General features: G+C 39.4%; 1 protein-coding gene across 2 annotated transcripts in view; it reads left to right on the top strand.

The window, feature by feature from the left end:
• LOC111864500 (coatomer subunit gamma) overlaps window positions 1-20,389 on the top strand; it is a 56,113-nt gene extending 35,724 nt beyond the window's left edge. For both annotated transcript variants that reach the window (XM_023851781.2, XM_023851780.2), the window contains exons 13-17: window positions 1,571-1,764; window positions 6,690-6,864; window positions 9,974-10,068; window positions 13,186-13,426; window positions 19,932-20,389. In XM_023851781.2, the coding sequence (XP_023707549.1) occupies window positions 1,571-1,764; window positions 6,690-6,864; window positions 9,974-10,068; window positions 13,186-13,426; window positions 19,932-20,062 (836 nt within the window). In that variant the 3' untranslated portion in view covers window positions 20,063-20,389. The remainder of the gene's footprint in view (window positions 1-1,570; window positions 1,765-6,689; window positions 6,865-9,973; window positions 10,069-13,185; window positions 13,427-19,931) is intronic.
• The last annotated feature ends 1,191 nt before the right edge of the window (window positions 20,390-21,580 follow it).

Raw genomic sequence — 21,580 nt, 5'->3', positions numbered from 1 at the left:
CAGTACATTTCAAAATACATTTTTAACTCAATTTAAGAATAATAAATACTCAAAAAAAAAAGACAAGACATAAGAATAAATATTTTAAACATATAGACAGATGTTAAAAAATCATGGTGTGACCACTCTGATAGAATAAGATATTTATAAGTATGTACTACAGAGGGCTGAATGGGCATTGCCAGGGCCATTTTTGTATATACATGAATTTAAAATGAATTAGATTAATCCAGTCCACCCCCACCCCCCCTTATATTTCTTTAATATCTATGATAACGCTTCTTTCCCATTACTCCTAGTTCTTACATATGGTCTTCTTTTAAAGATATTCCTCTAGAAGCTTTCATTGCATTTCTCATTGCTGCCATGCATGCTGTATGCCCTGCCCAATACACCCATGTTTTGGCTATTCTAATAATCCTAATTACGCAATATTCTACATCTTCTGACTTCCTCCCTCTTAAAGCCAAAGAGACCAAGTTTCACACCCATACAGAATTACAGGCAAAATTGTAGATTGGTATATTTGAATCTTTATAGTTTTAGAAAGCAGATCAGGAAATGAAAGATTCTGCCCCCCCCTTGTGCATCCGTTTGTGTTATAATATACAAATTCTTTATTAAAATCTGTCGCAACACAACAATATCAAGGCCAAGGCCAAGATTGGCTCGTGCTACATATATAACTGCAGTTTATATTCCCCACAGAATGGACAATACATTGTAAGATGAGGCACCGGCTAAACAATTAACGTCAGCACTATACTACCTCCATGCCACGGGCCTCCAAAGCAGTTTAATACATGTACACAAAATCTAGAATATCCCATTATGTCTGCAGGAATATAAAAATTGCAACAACCAACAACTGACTTGATATAAAACTTCATTCGAAGAGTCTTAACCTTGTGTTACCCTACGACTTTCGTTTTTATATAGTCTAGTTCATTGTACTTTTATGCCAAACATTTTATAATGTAATATTATCAGGTACCCAGTTTTACCAGTACTGCAGTTCATTGGTGTGAATATGTTAATCATGTAATTGCCTGATGATGGCTTTAATAGCCAAAACATGTAGCACGAGCCAATCTAGGCCTTGGCCTTGATGTTGTTGTGTTGTGACAGATTTTAATAAAGAAATTGAAAGATTCTATGCTGAATGATACCAAGAATTGCCCAGGTTTAATCTCCTCATGAATGCAATTTTGACTTGTTTGTGTGATTCCTGGATATTTGAATGTTGCCATATTTCCAAAGGATCTGTTCGTTTTTTTTTTTGTTCCCCCCCCCCCAGTGCATTGTGGTGACAGGACATAAATGTATACTCAGTTTTTCTCAGCATTTATTTCCAGGGCTACTTCCTAATGTAATAGAGCTTCCTTGATTCTCTTTATTTATGGTATTTATGTTCTTGTAGTGTTAATGCTAAAATTTTGTAAATCTGATAATCAGAGCATGTACAAGTGTTTCTGAAGCACGGATGTAAGTTTTCAGTTGTTGTGTTGTTGTAAATTCCATTTGCAGTTGATGTTTCAGTACGAAAACTTTATAGCAACTTGTTGTATAGGTTCAAAGGTGTTGGCTGTGGCTGCCACTGTTAGTCGTGAAGAATCATACGCAGAGAAGCTACGCAGTGTACCTGAATTAGTGGCATTTGGTCCACTGTTTCGTAGCTCGGAGCCTGTTGAGCTTACAGAATCGGAGACAGAGTACGTGGTGCGCTGCATCAAGCATTCCTTCCCACAACACCTTGTTCTTCAGGTACACATTATAATTGGTTCAGACTGTACTCAATTAGAAAGTTATCAGTGTTTTGGAGGAACTTGTTGCTTCCAGTTTCAGAATAAGAGGTAGTCAGGCATGTGAAAAAGTGTTATTGATGTAAGGAGAGGGAAAGATAGAACTGGTACTTGGTGAACCGACATGTGCCAGATAGTTCTCAGGTATATAAAGGGCAATATTTTCAAAAGTACAACGCTCTTTAACGTACTACAGTGAAATCCTTATTTGGTGTTTTCATATTTAGTCATTAGTCAAAGTTTAAGCCAAATTTTGATTTTGTAAATAGCCTGCATTAGTGTAAGAAGTCTTCAGCCTTCCAGAACTCAACTTAATTTAACACAGTTGTCATCAAGGAATGAATCATTGTTCAATATTTCATGTTACCGGTTAAATTTATATTATTAGTTATGTATTTGTATTTTTTTGGGTAGAAACAGTATATTTAACTTGCTGTAATTATGTACATTAAGTCTTTTAAGAAGATTTAATTGTGTAATTGTATTTATTTGTGTAGAAATAGTATCTTTAACTAAAAGTAATTATTACGTACATGAAGTTTTTTAAGAACATAACATTTTGTAGATGGAATTTTACCTAACCCCTGTTAAAGCAAATCTCAGTTTAGTGTTAGAAGTCACTCTCTGAAAAAACTAAATAGGAATTTCATTGTAAATATCTTTTTGAATGATCCTCGCAGTTTTCATGTAAATTGTTCGGAAGTGAATGGAGACGTGATTTTGTTTGTTTTTGAGGTTTTAATGAAATGCCAGAAAAATGGGAGTTACATGGATGTTTACTCATACATCTGGTATGCACTGCATTAAGGTGAATGGCCAAGAACAAGTAAGCAGCATGACTGACCAGAGAGCAGTGGTGAATAGCAAAACACTGGATTGATGTTCTGGCTTGTATACAGTGAAAAGGCAGCCAATTTCATATGAAGTAAAATATTATGTTTTCCATTATGTGAATAGATGGTTTCTTGTCCTGGAAGAAGCGCAATACTATACTGTTGCCAATGTGTTCCATCATGGGCTGCAGATAAGTGGTTACAGTCTTCTGAGATGTGAAACAGTGTAGTTTGGTAGGCAGGAGCCAACACTTTATAGGAACCTGCTGCTTCCCTCTTCATCTTGTACCCTGAAGATGGAGGCAGCAGGTTCCTCTGAAACATTGGTTCTTATCTACCAAACTATTTATGTCACAGAAGACAATAACCTTAACTGTTTAAATTTTTAATTTGAAGTGAATGATACATCACAGTGAACAGTTTTGTGATATGTAAAGTGGGGAGCTTGCCTCATGGTTCTTATTGGTTGCCTACTTGGCTTACTCTTCAGCCATGAAGATGGAGGAACTACATTCATCTAATAGCAGACTATACTGTGCTACAGCCTGGAAAGTAGTACTTTTCATGGCCATCACTGCGAGAACCTCGGATCCAGCATGATGACTTTGATAATGTCAGATAGGAAGACAGTGATGATTTGGTAATGATAATGAAATGAAGCATTCGGGAGCAGCGAAACTACCGTTTAACTCTTTGACTGGCGCGAAGGGTATTTAAATCCCACCCCTGTCCTGGCAGGCCCTTTAAACCTTATGTCGCTAAAATGCATGTAGTTACTTTTTCCTAAACAACTTCAACAAAAATTGGTTTTTAAAAACGAAATTTTCAGGAACTAATTAAAATACAATATTTTATGCAATAAATGCCTTTCCATACCTCTTTATTAGTTTTTCTTCGTGTGATAAACATTGAAACATGAAAGTTTGCAGAGAGCCACACCACAGCCTGCACACATGATACTTGTTTCTTTTCTAATCTTGTGCTTAGCACTCACGCGACACTTTCTCAGGGCACCATTCTTCTTGTTACTGGGAGGAACATGGACCATTTTGTGAATTTTCAAGCCACCCTCTAGACGATTTACTGGCTCTTTCACTGGTGGTCTTTTCAAGGTCGAGGGCGGAGGCGTGACTGCACTCGAGTCTGACGCAATAGATTCGTCATCCACTTCATTCCTTGACTCTTCTCCCTCTCCCACCTGTTTGTTTGGTTCAGTCATTTTTCTACACAGTCCAATATAAAATCTTTGAATCTGTAATTTCTCTTCTTGTATTTTTCGTTTGTTGTGTTCTTTTTGAATAGAATGAAACTATTCAACCGCAAAGACATGTTTTGTCCATACCATGGGTGTGAAATAGGGGCCTAGTGGACAAATATTCTTCAATTTCAGGGCGTTTGTCGATTCCTGTCATGAACACAATTCCTAAGTATGTCCAGATTTCATCTGATGTGACATAATTGTAATTGTGTTTTCGAGAGTGAGGAGCTAACTCATGTGTGTTGAAGTGCTGGTGAGCATAGCGATTGGTTTCAGTTGTGATGTGATTTACCAAGTCGTCATCCAGAAAAAATTTTAATCCATGAAAAGGGATGCATTTTATGTGTTATATCAATTTTGATCCCGAAACTATTAGCAAATGGAAATATTGGGGGTACAATGTCTCCGTACGTTCATGAGATGGGCGTGTCAGGCACCGCACTCGTGGTAGGTAAATGTTCATGATTTCTGTCTTGTGGATCATTGTCTATCACTGTATTATTGTCACTATCAACTTCATCCAATTCAGGAATCATTATTTCATCGCCACTACCATCATCAGAACAAATCTCGTTCACAACATTTTCCAGCTGGTCTGTAGGAACACGAAGACACTTGCTGCAAGAAGCCATGGTGAAACTGAATGAATGTGAAATATTTTCTGACCTTTTCCTTCTCAGAGGGTTCTGACAGTAATATAGACCCCCACAAAGTTTACAAGGGTTCTTTACAAACATGCACAAAAACTATCATATATATGTCTTTGGTTGATGAGTGCCAAGAGAGCAAAGAAGGGAAGAGATTGTCAAAGCGTTAAAACACGCCAACGCCAGGGAACGGCTGGCATCTTCCGGGCGTTAAAACACGCCCACGCCAGTCAAAGAGTTAAGGCTGCCTTTCGGATGGGATTTTTTTACCTTAAATTGTGAAATTTCATAAATTGGGGGTTATATGAAATTTGAAAAGAAAATTATACTTAATGTTGCTCTCAAATCTATCTGTGGCTGTACAGCCCTTATGGACCTTGGCCGCTTTTTCAGTTTCTCTCCCTACACACTGTAGGTAGGATTCCTTGGACAGGGAATTAGCCCACTGCAAGGCCACTACGTACACACAGACATGCATGGGATTCAAATCCACGATCCCGGTGTTCGCGTGGGCGAAGACGATACATGCCTTAGACTGTGTGGCCACTGTGATCAGCGTTAATATCAAATACCTGCCTTGATGTAGGAAAGGAATGGGGAAATATGCTTGTTAACAAATAAAAATATACGTGGCTGCAGATGTCAGTTCATGCAAGATCTACATGGCACCAGATCCCAGAAGATGACATTCTTAACCCGTTGCCGTGGTTCGTCGTGTATGTTTCGTCAGGGATTTAAATCGTCTGGGGGGGTTCGTCGTGTATGTTTCGTCCAGCTGCACACCTATGTTATAACGCCCATAATAATTGATGGTTTTGCTGTAGATTGTTAGATTTTTCGCTGGCCTGTTGTCACAAGAACAGAGTATACTAAGCCAACGAGTTTAGCTGAGATAAGTCATTGTTACATATGCCTGTCTTGCAGCAAAGTTCCTGTGGCTCTTGCTAGCGGTTTCACCGCTATGAATGTCGTTTATTCTTTGCTACGAAGTTATAAACAGGAGAGACGTGATGTGATGTGTTTATACTCGTAATATGATATTGCCCCGAGCTGGCCACACTGACACACTCAAATGGCATTCTTAGAAGAGGGTTGTCCAAAATTTTATTCTTGTAAAATCGATTGCTTTCGCACAGTACATAGCACCCATTTCTTAGAAAAACGCCACAATTTAAGGCAGAACACTGTGGTCACCCCCTGAGACGATACGGATGTGTGTGGGGGAGGGAAAAGTACTCATTATCGCTCCAGTTGACGCCATTTTATCGTACTGACCTTGGTGGTCGTTTCGAGGGATGACCATAAATATTTTTTTTGAGCCAGCTAAGCTCTGCTTTCGTTCTCTATATGCCAGCCAGTTCTTATAATAACTTCATGAATTCTGTGGTCACCCCTACGACATCTGGGGAGCCGAAAAGGTTGGAATCTGAAACGCAGAAGCACCAAACCCTTGTTATGATAACACAAAGGTTGAATTTACTGCAGCTAATCTGTCAAAATATACGACTCACGGAGGGACATTTCCACTTGTATTCCCCCCACGGGGAAGAAGGCAGGGCCGCACAGAAGTGTGGTTAGAAAAAAGAAAGCAAAAGTAAAGATACGCAGTATTGGTTTGGTGATTTGAGCCAGCGCTGTGTTTAGACTAATGCTTCAAGGCGTCACCTGCTTACATAGCCGAGATACCGGGTGCTCATATTATAAGGCAAGGTTATAAAACCATCTTTTAAGATCATTTTAGTGAAAGTTTCATCCTTCAAAGCGTACCATTCACTGCTCAAATACTAAACAACCTGCTTCCATTGAAGATATAAAGGGGGTTCATATTATAAGGTAAGGTTATAAAACCACCTTTTAAGATCATTTTAGTGAAAGTTTCATGTTCCTATCTCATAGAATTTAAGAACAATGATGAATAAATCATTTTCGAGCAAAATTTAAATGGCCGGCTGAATATATTACCGCAGGAGCCGCGGCCGCGGAATTTAAATGACCACGTCAAAGGGTTAATAGTCACCACCATGAAAACCTAAAATCTTAGGCAGTATATTCTTGTCTATGCAGCTGCAAACACTGCTGCAGTATTTCCATAAAGGTATAAAATACTGAATGGGAGAAACAGTCATGTGTTATCTTCTTTTGTTCTCAGTTTGATTGTGTGAACACATTAAGTGATCAGTTGCTGGAGAACGTGCGTGTCGAAGTGGAAACACCCACTGGTTACCAGCTGGTGCAGGAGATCCCATGTCCTCGCCTTTCTTATTCAGAGACAGGAACAGCTTATTTGGTATTTCAGTTTCCTGAAGAACTGGGGGCGACAGTGGGTGAGTGACACTATCAATGCTTTGTGCCTGCCACTTAATGCTGCTTGGAAGACCTGAGATTCTGTGTTTAATGAAACTTCAATTTGGCATTGTCAGATTCTAAGTGTCTCCCAGTTTTACATAGTTTTCAATTGGTTCCAGCCAGTTGTATGTTGGGAAGTCATAAAATTTTAATTATCACCCAGAAGAACAGAGCCACAAGTGCAAGAAACTGTATGTGAGTTAGCCCTTCTCTACATATGCCCTCTGCAAGGCCACACATTCTCCCTAATGATGCATTAGCTGCTGGATACCTTGATCATAGAAGGTCTCATTTTGACTGTTCAGGAAGTCCTCCGCTGCAAAAATGACATCATCATCATCATCATCTCCACCACCACCATCACCATCACCATCACCATCACCATCACCACCACCATCATCATCATCATCATCATCATCACCACCACCACCACCATCACCACCACCACCATCACCACCACCACCACCACCACCACCACCACCACCATCACCATCACCATCACCATCACCATCATGATGGAGTCGCTTACAACGAAGTGGCTTCTTTAGCCATGGAAAGAGGAAGAAGTCACTCGGTGCCAGGTCTGGTGAATTTTGGTGGATGGGGGAGAATTTCATATCCCTAACTGGCAGCAGCTGTCGTAATATGAGCCGGTGCATTGTCGTGAAGAAGTAATACTCGCCAGTAATGGTGACGCCCTTTTGCGTGTAGTTGGTCATGATGACACCCCGCCAATCCCAGAACACACTCAACATCACCTTTCCTGATGACGGCTGGGATTTGGCATTCTTTGGTGGCAGTGTGTCTGCATGTTTCCACTGCTTTCTAATTTCCTTTGTTTCAGGGTCATAATGATGGACCCAATATTCATCCACCATGATCAGGTGGTTGAAGAATTCCACCTTTTCGTCTTGACATAACTGAAAATGTTTCTTTGCCACATGCATCCATTACTGTTTTTGAACTTGGTGTCAACAATCGTGGCACCCCACGTGCAGCAACCTTTGTCATGTGTAACTCGTCATGGATGATGTTGAAAACCGATGTCTAATGCATACTCTGATAAACAATAGCTTCAATAGTTATGCACCTATCAGATAGGATCAAAGCTTCCGTTTGTGCCACAATTCCTGGTTCCTCAGCAAGAGATGATCTTCTACTTCAAGGCTTTCTTCAAGCTTTGTCTGTCCACAATGAAAGTGCCTCTTCCACCTGACCACTGTGCCATATGTTGGTACATCTTCCTGATACACAGCAGTCATCTGGTCGTGGGTCTCCCTGGCAGACTTCCCTTGCAAATTGTGGAACTGTATCACAGCACAAGCCTTCACTTTCTCAACCAACATTGCCATTTTGCTTCTGCCCTTCCAGTGGCTCCCTCTGTCCACTTGGCACGGGAAAATTTGACTGTTCAGCAAGCTCAGGAAATGTGCTATCTCCCATATTAAACAATATTTTGGAATTATGATTTTCTCATGGTGATAATTAAAACTTTATGATTCCCCATCGTAGACCTTAGATATTACTTTTCATGTAGGCAGCACAATAAGTAATATTGAAGGGTGTGCTGCACCCATGCTCCACTCACTCATGGAGCTGAGTCCTTCTTGAGAAGCTGCCAATTGTGCAGTTACTAAAGTACTTCCCAACATTTTATGGAACCTGAAGGTTCATTACTGTGTTCACAAGAGGCCTCCACTGGTCCCTGTCCTTAGGCTTTTCAATCCAATCCATACCATCCCATCCCATCCCATCTCTCTAAGATCCATTTTAATATTTTCCCGCATTATCCTAAGTGCGAGGACTGGACCATATAGTACATTCTCAGCAATTTGTGGAAAAATTGTGTGGGTTGCATTTTGGGAAGTACAGAGCATTGTGCTCCTCAAGTTTATGGGTCATGGGGCAGTGATGACTATATACATTTTGGCACCTAAAGAAAGACATTCAGATGCTATGCTCACAGAGGTGACATTTCCCCACAACACTGCTAACCCCCCCTATAGAGCCCATGCCACAACAGGACTCCTCAGTACTGTGTAAGTATTTCCATCAATCACAGCAGTTCTGTACTTTTATTAAATAACTGATAGACTCAGACTGTCTATAAAATCAGTTTGTTTATTAAGATGTAATTTTGCTACATGTTTCGGTCATTTACAACCATCATCAGGCATTTGTAGACAACAAAGTGCATCGCATTCATTACTGGACTGTGTGTCACAACACATCCATTGCTAAATAGTCTTGTCATGTAAAGGTTTTTACATAGGATTACAATGTTTAAATGCATTCAAATACTTGTCTAAAATTGGTAAATCTTGTTTTAAATTATTTTTATTTTTCTAAAGATTGTATTGGATATAGGGGGTTTTTAAGGTGGAATGGAGTAGGCGGAATGGTGGCTTATCTGTATAAAGTGTTTTGAACTTTTTGTCATTGTCATTGTACTTCTGTGTAAAACTTTTACATTACAAGACTATTTAGTGATGGATCCATTGCAACACGCAGTCTAGTAATGAACTTGGACCCCCACTGTTGTTCATAAATGCTTGAAGATGGCCATAAATGACCTAAACATATAGTAAAGATAACATCTTAGTAAACTAACTTATTTTATCGACAATTTATGTTCATCTGTTACTTATTAAGAGTATCAAATTGTTGTGATTGACAAACATAGTTACATAGTAGTAACATATATAACAGGGAGCAAAACAAATGAATGAAGATAGGAACTCTAGAGGAGTTTTGCTGGAATGTCTTGCCTGTCCACCATTCACGTCAAATCCCATACCTAGTGATATTACTTCTTTGGACTGCTGATGAAGCACTTTGAACGAAAATGCTCCTGATGTGATGACAGGATCGTATCCAGGATGTGTCAGTGGATGCATACACCAGATTCCAGTTGCTTCTCTGCAGGAATCAAAGAAGTGGTGTATTGTTCCTTGTTTGTTTAGGTATCTATGTTGCAGTGATAAATACAGGTATAATATACCCCCAGATGTTACTTACTGAACAGTCCTGATACTCACAACTGTCTTTCTTCAGTAATGCTTCAGTAACAAATCCCTTTTCAAACAGGAACATTTAATGCAACTCTCAAGTTTCTGGTGAAAGATTGTGATCCAGCCACAGGCTTGCCAGACTCTGATGAAGGTTATGATGATGAGTACATGGTGAGTTAACACAGCAGACAAGGCACATGAAGTTGTAAAGGACATGTTTCTAAGCTTCTCAGAGAAACTTAGGGAACAAATCTTCATGGATGAATTTACGATGTTATTGGAGCAGATAAAGGCATACAGTATGAACAGTAGTTGGCTTTCAGTTGGTGCTGAAAATTACTGGGGCATGGGGCTGTCCAGCAGAATATGAATGTTTAAACTCTTTATGCTAGTAAGTCGACATTTCCTTTTTGATTAATTACAAATGTAACATCTTTCAATAACATTATTTGTCTAGCAAGCCTTTGCATGCAAGAATATTTGTGAATTTATATTTTTGTTTGATCCTCAAAGGATTGGGGTCACGTGATAGTGTAGTTGGTTGAGGCACTATGCTACAAGCCGAGAGGTCTTAGGTTCAATTCCTGATGAGATCATTTGGATTTTTTCAATTTACTTAATTCTTCCAGCTGCACTATGGTCCTGGGGTCGACTCAGCCTCTAACAGGACTGAGTACCAGGAATCTTCCTGTGGTTAAAGGGTGGCCAGCACATAAGGTCAACAGCCTTATTGCCATCTGTGAGCCGATAGTCTGGAAAATGTGGGAACCTCGATGTCTCACAACCCCTTGGGCCTTGACGGCCTGTTACAAGGATAGCTTTACCTTTTTACCTCAGAGGATCATTTGCAATGTCTTCTTAATCATGAGAAGTATTTTTTTTTTTTGTTCATTAGCAATAGATTAATTGTATTATAACTTACTTTCATAAAATGTTGCTGTTTTGTGTTCAACCATAATCATTCACAAACATTGTTATTTACATGGGAAAAAATCTTCCCTATAATCAGTCCCATGTATTGAAGTAAAATTTGGAGTGAATGATAATGATCTACATAAAATTTGAAACAGTTTGCATGTATATACTTTGAGAATTTTGAGGTTTAAACAGTGAATACATGCAGAGTGTGTTATAATTAATATTAATTTTGGTTTGAATATGTATACAGTTTTGTTGTGTGTAAAATAATATAAAGCAATACCTGTTGACGCATGGTATTGAATGATGAGTCATTTAATGACAGCCATAAATTTTAAGTAGGTAAATATAAGAGACGTTTAAAATATGTTATCACTTGCCACTTTAACACTTTACAATGATGCTAAAATAATAAGATGTCATTAAGACACTAAAAGTATAACTTATACAGTAAAAGTGATCAAGTGCAGAAAAGAAGTAAGACAAATAACTAAGTTATTCAAAAACACACAACTTAGAATAACTTTTCATACAACATACTGAAACAACACACAGAGATTGAAAAATATAACAATAGTGACATATATCAGATGAAATGCTTGGATTGCCCTTTGAAATACATTCGTCAAACTGGAAGGACATTTAATTTAAGATGTAAGGAACACATTCAAGTTGTTAGAAATAACTGTAGCAAATCTGGATATTCAAACCATATATTAAATATGGGACACTCATATGGCAAAATAACGGACACTGTGGTCATCATAAGGATTGGAAGAAAAAGCAGGCATTTAAACACACTAGAGAGGTATTATATTTACAAAGTATACGTGAACAATTTACATATGAATAACGTACGCATCATGACACATAATCCAATATTTCAGACAGTGTATTAACTTTGCAATAGATAGCGCTAGATATGCTACCTCGGAAGATATATAAGCAGGAACAACACTGTGTTTAGTATGCTGGAAGACCACACTAATAACATATACAGGAGAAACACAACACGCAAAAACACAAGTACACAGAATTGTAACTTTTGTTATGTGAGGACAACATGATATAGATCATGAAAATATTTATAGTAATCATACTGTGTGACATGTTGACCCCTACCTCCCCAGCGGTAACGTAACGCTCGCGTTCTTACGGTAATAGGCGAGTTCCCGCCCCGCCACTCCCCTCCGCGGCGACGTCACCGAGGGATATCGCGGTCGCTAGGCAACGCGAATCAACAGCGGCGACGTTACGATAGTAACAACGGTGACCTCCGCTAGCGTTACATAGCAACACAGCGTGGCTAGCAACAAGGGTGCCTATTACGTGGCCGTTTTCCCGTATTGTCCGATCGAGGCTACATAGGGAGCAGCGAAGGCTATTCACAGTCAGTTCTAGTGTGGCTACCGCAGAGTTGTACTGAGTTGTACTGTAACAGTCGCCGAGTCAAGACGTAAAGTCAGCCAGTCAGTTGTATTCTGGCATTGGGAGTGTACTATTTGTGATACTGCAGATAGCAGTAATCGTAAATCTGTAATTTGGGTGATTGTAAGAGCGAGTGTGAAATAAAAGTCGCTACATCAAATACATCGAGAAGTTATTTGTCGCGATATACGCCCGATACGCGACAATACTAATGCACATTATACATTGCAGTACGATGGCAACAACAGAGTACAATGACAGTGTTCTAGTCATGAGATAAAAAGTAAAGAGCAATGATAGACAAGTGAACAGTGCAGTGGTCTCCCCAAAAACAAAAGGAAACTTGCCTGATGATGGCTCATGTGTGGCTGAAACATGCTCTAAGTGAGAAGAAGCATATATAAAACTAGAGACATTTTAATAATTTGATGATCACTGTTAGTCTGTAAGTTATACTTTTAGTGTCTTAATGACATCTTATGATTTTAACAACATTATAAAGTATTAAAGTGGCACTTTTAATGAGAAACATATTTTAAATGTCTTCTATAGTTTAAAAAAATATTGTTGCATTATTGATGGGTGCTTTAATAATAAGAATATTGTTAAAAAAATGTTAGAGTTCAGGTTGTATAAAGATTACTATATACTGAGATGTAATGCCATGTAGTTTGGCAATATTTCCGAGGAACGTACTGCTTCCATTTTCGTAGTAGAAGAGATTCTACCTTGAAGATGGAAACAACAGGTTCCTATGAAATGTTAGTACCTGTCAATGAAACCATAGTTTCACAGTCCAGAATAAAAAATATAGCATGTTATGGTATTAATTTATGAAATGGTGGTATGAAACAGCAACAACATTAAATAAATTCCTGGTTTCTGTTTCCTTAGTTTGAATGTAAATAATGAGTGTCATATTTTTTGTACTGATATACTTAGCTTGAAGATTTTGAGGTGACACTTGGTGACCAGATACAAAAAGTAACCAAGGCGAACTTTGGCGCTGCTTGGGAGGAAGCAGGAGCAACTCACTGTGAACTGGCAGACACATACAGCCTGTCGAATATGGGGACACTGGAAGAAGCTGTGAAGAACATAATCAGCTTCCTGGGGATGCAGCCGGTCGAACGGAGTGACAGAATCCCTGAAGGGAAGTCCTCACACACACTCCTCCTAGCAGGTTGGTCTCTTGCAACACGTTACAGTGCAGTTAAAGACTGTGCGGGCATAAAGTTCAGAATCATATATCATTACACATGATAGTGCCTATTGAATTTACCTGGTGATTGCAAGAAGTTGACAGATCAGATCCTGTTGACATTCTATGGATTCATCATTTTGCAATTGTATCTTGATAACATTTTTTTGTGTATTTAAACATGGTATATTAGATTTGGTTCATCCTGGTCCATTACACTAGCAATAGCATAAAGGATTATAAACTCGGTCCAGTGTGATTTATAAATGTTTTTTTCTCCTTTTTAATCTTTCCACACATATTGATATGTCTTGAAGATGGTCGCTTCAACCGAAACATGTCAAGAATGAAAGCTTAAAAATCAAGAAAAAACATTTATCAATCACACTGGATGGAATTGATAATCTTTTATATATGGTATATTAGCCCTTTGTGTTCAGTTATCTATGACACATTTGAACTAATCTCACATTTTAACTTTGGAATTTCAGTTAATTTTAATTAATGCTTCCCTCTTTATGCAATTAATACTGTGAAAGGACTTACAACATCAGGTACACATAACAATGGGCTTGTAAGTATGTAACATGTTATATAGACAGTGAGATAAGTTAGTGAAATGTGAAAATGTTGCATCAGCCTGTGAATAAACTCTTAAGTGAACAGTGAAAAACCTTCAGATATCAATAACAGCAAGGATTCTCTTTGTTTTTTCTGATACTTTTCAGAATCTTGATTAATTATAATGGAAAATCTTCTGGATATCATAGTCATAAATAATGATGCTTTGTGACATCAGTATTACTTCAGGTGAAGAATATTAACATGAGCGCAGACTAGCGTTTACAGCTTTCAGGGGATGTAAATATGTAATGTTATCAAAACAAACTCCATGGTTTTAGTCTGCAAGCGAACTATACCTACCGAGCAACTGCCGCTTGTCAATAATGTTATATATATAGTATATGCTTCTGCTTAATTTTTGTTTGTCTCCTTTGCACAACTCTTGCAGTGAATTCTGAGTTGGTAAAGATAAAGTTGTCCCTGTGCTTAGCTAATTAAGCACTATACCATGAAGGCATATGGGGGAGTGGATATATAGATCCACATTTTCATGACCTTGGCACTAGTTGGAGGTGAGTGGTCAGCTTCACGCCCCTGCTGCTTTATCTCTGGGGAAGGAGCCCCCCCGTTACCCATTGGATAGGAGCTTGGGTGGACTCCAGAGCTAGTCTGGAAGACATGGAGAAGAGAAAATTCTTGACCCTACTGGGACTTAACTCAATCCCCCTTGATCATCCAGCCTGTAGCCAGTTGCTATATCGACTATACTATCCCAGCTCATCTGAGTTTATGATCTTTAGTTACACCACCTATACTATCGCTGTATGTTCATGTACACCACTTCAGCTCAAGCATGGCCATCATGCGGTACATGCACATGGTGTTGGTGCACTTCATTGTTTGTGACACTTTTAAATAGAGTCAAAATCTTGACTTCACATCCATTATTTATCATCTGTCAATATTGCAACACTTTTTTTTTATTCACTACTTAATTTTAATTTTAGTTTGACATTGTACACTTTGACACTACATGTTTCAGCCCCAAACAGCCATCTTCAGGTGTCTTGATATGTTACAAATATTTGATTAAATTATGTTAAAACTGCTACTCTGTCTTAGTCCATGTTAAAATCACACACTATATTCCTCTTTTGATGGTAAAGCCAGATAAAATCCTTTAAAGTTTCTATTATACCCACGTTATTTTGGTGCATGTTAGTTCACCTCACATGGGGTGTTGTCCATTGTTCATAAATTTATATCTGTCCAGGGTGTTTTGTTTCAGCAGCTTGTGCCTCTCGTTCGTAGCCTACTTTTCAGTTATGACTGCCATATGCCCCTGGTTTGCATGTTTCCTCCACAGCGTGTGGTGTTGTCTTTACTAGTCTAGTTGGGGCCGAAACATGTAGTGTCTATTACGTCGTGGTGGCAGGGTTCGTGGAGGTATCCCTCCGTGCCACCACTTCTTATACTGTAAGGAGTTAACACAATAATACTAGATTACCCTCGGCTAGGATTCTCCTGGTTCTGGGTCTTCTTCGTTGCATACAGCTGCCACCATCTATTATATCTTAAGAGGGTTGATGAAAATACTAAGGTCCGGTAGCGCGGTCGTAGAGCGGGCATGTCGGGTCTGACCCGCCTCTACCCATCGACTGTCACACCCTATATTACACCTCTGCGAGGGGTGGATTTGATATCTCACTGCTCTCACCAATCTTTATGTCTGAATGACGGGGTGGGTTACAACACTAAATCATTGGTCTGCCATTTCTCTTTGGCTAGTCCCTTCGCTACGTCAGTCAACCCTTCGTTGACTCGGCCCACCGCCGTGCCATAAGTAATACTTCGATGTAAGGGGTGAGTAAAACACAATTACTAATTCTCTCTGTCAGCCACCTCTCGTTGGCCAATCTCCACCTCTGCTATCACTTTGTTATGCCTGAAGGAGCTAATGAACTATCTAAATTACTCTTCCCTTGTTCCATCAGGAACGCATCCCCTTGTCTCTACTACTAGTCTCTCACCCTTAACCAAGATTCTCATAACCTTTACTGCTAGTTGCACCCGGCTGCTGTTGGCTACCTGGGTCAGTTCTGCCTTCGCTTGGGTCAGGATCGCTTTGGATCGGTTATGGACGGGTTGGTTCGGGGAAGTAAATCACAATCCCAGTACATCCTACTCTAATTACCCTGTCTATTTACACTCTGATTTACAATCCTATTTACAGTATGAACAATGCCGACCTTCAGTCGGGACTACATAGTGTCTTTACATTACTACGCTATGAATCCCCCCTTCTGGGGTGTTGGACTTGAGTCTGTCTGTCTGTCTCTCTCTCTCTCTCTCTCTCTCCCCCTCTTATTTTGACTCCTGAGGATATGCAAGCATTCATCGTTCGACGTGAACCTTTTTCCTGTCTCCATTTCCTACTACTCATTACACAATTCTACACTGTTCTATCATAATACTTCACCCTTAAGATATTTTACCCCTAAAGTTATGCCTACTAAAAGCCTACATATATTTATCACAAAATCCATGGTCGCCACTATGAACAACAAATATAATAATCATAATCATAATACACTATAATGACAACCATGTTTACCACACTAACCCTTGCCTGTTACTTGTTACATGATTTCTATTATTCTACCCTAAGGGCTCGCCGGGCACACTGGAGTCTGTTTTCAACATTTTACAAACAACAATTTACCAACAACCACAAAGTTTAACGGCATGGCTAGTATGAGTAAACATGACTTACTTGAGATAAGAGACACAGCGACACCACCACTTGTAGTACCCATGTCGGACAGAGCCTTCGGCTAATTGTTATTTTTTTAGATCAGATCCCTGAGTGGGTTTTTTTTTTCTCATTTTAATACACTAATTTTGTTGGCGCTGCAGTTGGCGAAAGAGGGAGGTTAACTACTCCCCTTGTTCTACATTTTTGGGTGGGGGATTTCCATTGGCTAACCCCCTTTGGCGGTGGGCGGGTCTGTCGTACCTCATCACTGCGTATTTGATAAATTCATTATACTCCCGTGGCCCAGTTATGGGAGCTTCCTACTTATGCGATTACGCATAAATGCTGATCATCAACATTCTTAACCTAGATCCCTAGTCCAGGTGTTGTCATCCTCGCTCTAATTGCTATAAAACGCTTTCGCAAGTCTCGTAAATTTAGGCAATATCTTTTGATTTTCAGTCTTGAAATTGCGGCACAACAGTGTCAAAGTGTATAATGTCAAACAAAAATTAAAATTAAGTAGCGAATAAAAATGTGTTGCAATATTGACGGACGATAAATAATGGACGTGAAGTTGAACAATTGCAATGGGATGCTGAAATACAGAATCAAGATCTTGAGTTAAAGTGTACCAAATTTCAAGTATGAAAATTGAAACTTTAAAGAAGAAATTAAATTAATACTGTGTCATCTACTTCTGCTAAGTTGTATTGGTACATCAGGTTGATATTTGTTGCTGTGCTCTCTTATGGTTGACAGTTGTGTCTGATGTTGATGCATCTGCAATGGCCACACATGAGCTGAAACAACATTAACAAGGGTGTGGTTACAGTGTAAAATCTTTAAATAAAACCCACAATCTCAGAATATGGCCACAGGAGTGGTATAAGAAACGGAAACAGAAATTAAATGGTTAAACCACATGCGACAGGATACCAGAATACAGAGGGTACTACTACATTGTCACCTCTTAGAGCTACCTGCAGATTGTTGAGACACTCAAGTGAAGAAGTCTGACACTTCTCATGTCAGGTCATGAAGGTTCAGACTTGTAGCCTGTAGATCCCTATGTGACAAAACAAAAATGGACAAGTAAAATGCAAGAAAAATGAACTTCACTACAATACATCTAACTAGCTCCCTGGATATGAACCCTTCTCAAGAAGCCGCCAGTTGTGCAGCTACTCAAGAATTTCCCAAAATTTTATGGAACCCAAAAGTTCATTACTGTGTTCACAAGAGCCCTCCACTAATCCCAATCCTGAGCCAGATCAATCCAGTCTCTACCACCCCATCCTATCTGTAAGATCCATTTTAATATTATTCATCAACCTACATCTTGACCTTCCTAGTGGTCTCTTTCCTTCTTGCTTACTACCGAAATCCTGTATGCATGCCACTTCTCTCCCATTCATACTACATGTGTAGCCCATTTTCCTTAGCTTAGGTCATTTATCCAAAGAATCCATCCAAGTCTGAGGCCTTTTGTGACATTTTGTAACAAGCTTATTTTGTTATGGTGCTAGCCCTAAGCTGGAGAATCACCCCTTGTCAGCTGTCTATGACTGGTTATTTAATATATTTGTAGCTACCGTCCATTGAAAATACTGTCTGTCAGGAGAATGTTACTGGGAAGGGGGAAGGATGGAAACATTGAACACTTGTTGAGAGAAATTGGATGGCCAGTGCTGTGCTTGAACAGTCCTTAAAATTCCTGGCTCCTTGCCTCAGAAATCAGACTTTCAAATTTCAAGTTTACCCTCTTTCTAAAAGAGAAGTGACGCATGAATGTAAGTTTTTGACAAAGATGGCAGGAATGTGTGCATAACAACACAGCATTTCCAGCATGTGAGCATCCTGTGATTTGATATTACAATTTGTTAAGGTATAGGCTTGTTGACTCTGCTGTTAGTCGAAATCTTCACAGCCAAACTAGACAGGAGCAACATCAGACTATTGCCCATGTGGCTGAAAAATTTTTGGCAAGCAATAACGTGATCACACTACATAATATGGATAAGTAATATAATGTATGCCAATCACAGTGGCTGTGGGGTCTAAGGCATGAACTATCTTCGCCCCCTGAAACACTGTGGTCATGTGTTGAAATCCCACTCAAGGCATGCATGTGTGTCTACATTTATTCTCTGTGTTGTCCAGTGTAGGTAGCAGCCTTATGACGGGCTGATCCCCCATCCAAGAAGGCCTACCACCTGTCTAAAGATTAAGAAAAGACGTGAAACAAAGTGTTTCACGGATGCCCAATGCTCCAGAAGGAGCAACAGGGTATGAATGTATGAATATAGTGTAGTAGCTGCAATATTTCAGTGTAACTGTCAGCTGTGATGCACTTTATATACACAGTTCAGGTTAATGTGTAGACAAAACTTCTTGCTAAAAGAAATAGTTTCCTTTATTAGCAGGATAAAAGAATTCCATATTACTCATATATTTCAATTGTTCTTCACCCCTAACCCTCAGCCTATTTTGTGTGCTTGAGATAGCATGTATAAATTTCAAAACGACATTAAATCTTTGGAGCAGTAGTAAGAATATGCATGAGTAATGAGCTGGCATAGGTGCACCCTGTTTATGGAGAATGAATTACTCTGTCCTCTATGGGAATGAGGGTGTGTCATGGTCAGTTAGTGACATAGGCTGTTATGCCATCATCACAAAAGTTATTAGAGCCTGTTTCCTCCGTACTTTTGGTATTCATGCACTGGAGGAGAATTCAGACAAGCTTAACACAAAGCTGCTCCATATGGTTGGCTGCACAAGATATGACATGCCTTGGTTCGCCGAGTGGGCGGACTGTAGAGTGAAGGTAAAGTTGTCCCTGTTCTTGAGCAAGCCCCATACCATATGACATGCGATACTGGAAGAATAGCATCATGCATTCATACCTTGGTACTACTTCGAGCCTAGTCTTCTGCTTTGCTCCTATGGAAAGAGTGCCCCATGTCCACTCGCTAGAAGGCTGGTTAAGCCCAGGGTGATCTGGACCCTGTGGAGACAAGAAAATCACCTGCCTAAGATGGGAATCAAACTCTGTTTCTTCAGATGTCTAAACTGTACTATAATACTATACCAACTGAGCTATCCTGTTTGTGCCTTGAAAAAGATAACAAAGAATATTAATGCTGATTAATTTATTTTTTTCAGGTGTGTTCCGTGGAGGGTATGAGATACTAGTTCAAGTGAAACTTGCACTGGCAGCAGCAGTGACAATGCAGCTTACTGTAAGATCCACTAATCCTGAAGTGGCAGAACTTGTGACTTCTGCAGTGGGATAATGTGGCAGTGTGGAGTGCTATATGTCCCTATATTTAATTCACCATTGTCTGAGTTGTCCCACAGTGTAAAAAATGATGTGAAATATTGTGATACCAAAATTTATGCTTTAATAGAACTTCCAGTAGTTTGTAATTATGGTAGAGTTCCTCTTATTACTGAATTCAGCTTTACCCTTTTCTCTTCCCCCCTCCCAATTAATAATGTGTCATGTATGTAGTAGACCTGTTGGTAGGCAACAATTGTGAAACAATTAGACAACAGCTATTAGTAGGCAACGGCCTGTAAACAACAGAAGAACGGTCATTTCTGTTCTGTCCATGCTGAGATGTTATAAGCAGGAATGTTACTGGAGAGTGAGTTCATCAATAGGCAAAATTACATTCTTTGGGCTTAAGAAGGAAACTGTGGCAATTAACCTGGGATCCAGCATGTAAAACAGCAGTTAATTGGATCACCAAAACCATCAGCTGAATGACCCATAGAAAGGCACAAGAATAGTGGGAAACAAAAGTAGGAAACTTTGAGGTCACACCAGAATCTCTGTGTCATATTTTGAAATCACTTTTGAAACGGGATGGACCAAAGGCACCAACTGCTATTTATTGACCTCTAGGAATGACATATCACCTGAACAAGAAAACCAATGTAATTGTAGGTTGTTTAGAAAACTGGTTCATATCTCATAACCTGTATAATGAAAACCATGAGCAACTGGTGGATATTGGAGTGCAAGCTATGCTCGCATCTATAGACAGTGCCCCGTCGAGGGAAGAAAGACCTTGTGACATACATAAATTAACAAATTATTGAAATTGAGAAAGGCTTGTGGACTTGATGGTATTCCAAATGAATGCCTTCGGCATCTTCCAAGGTCACTGGTACATCTGACACATTTATTTGATCACTTCCTTTAGCTGCCCCATTTTCCAAAGACTTGGAAGGAAGCAAACATTATAACATTACTGAAACCTGGTAAGGACCCAAAATTCCCTCAAAATTTATGTCTGATTAGCCTCTTTTCTACAACAGGAAAGCTATTGAAGAAAGTTATCCTGGAAATAGTCCAAAGGCACGTTGAAGAAAGAGGCCTACTCATTACAAGCCAGTTTGCTTTCCGTGCTTGTCACAGCATGACACTTCACTCTTTGAGACTTATGGACCACATTTCTTAAATGTCAACAATAACATGTCTATTTCTGCCACATTCTTGGATATTGAAAAGCCTTTGATACAACAAGGCATCTTGGCTTGCTATGTAAATTATAGGAATTAAAATTTTTCATCAGTCTAATGAAGCTTATTAGCTCTTTTCTTTCTCAGAAAATTCAGAGTTTGGGACGATGATGAAATTTTTACACCAAGGGATATACAGGCAAGGATGCCACAAGGTTCCATCCCATCCCCCATATGCACCTGGTGTCTGTCTAGGTCTGTTTGCTGACAACATCTGTATATATGGGACAGACCGCAAAGAGGGTTATGTTCTCAGAGAGCTGCAGCATGGTCTCAATGCTGTT

Source organism: Cryptotermes secundus, unplaced genomic scaffold, assembly GCF_002891405.2.
Source record: "Cryptotermes secundus unplaced genomic scaffold, Csec_1.0 scaffold854, whole genome shotgun sequence".
NCBI classification, from domain to species: Eukaryota; Metazoa; Arthropoda; class Insecta; order Blattodea; family Kalotermitidae; genus Cryptotermes; species Cryptotermes secundus.
This window is presented reverse-complemented; position numbering and strand designations above follow the sequence as displayed.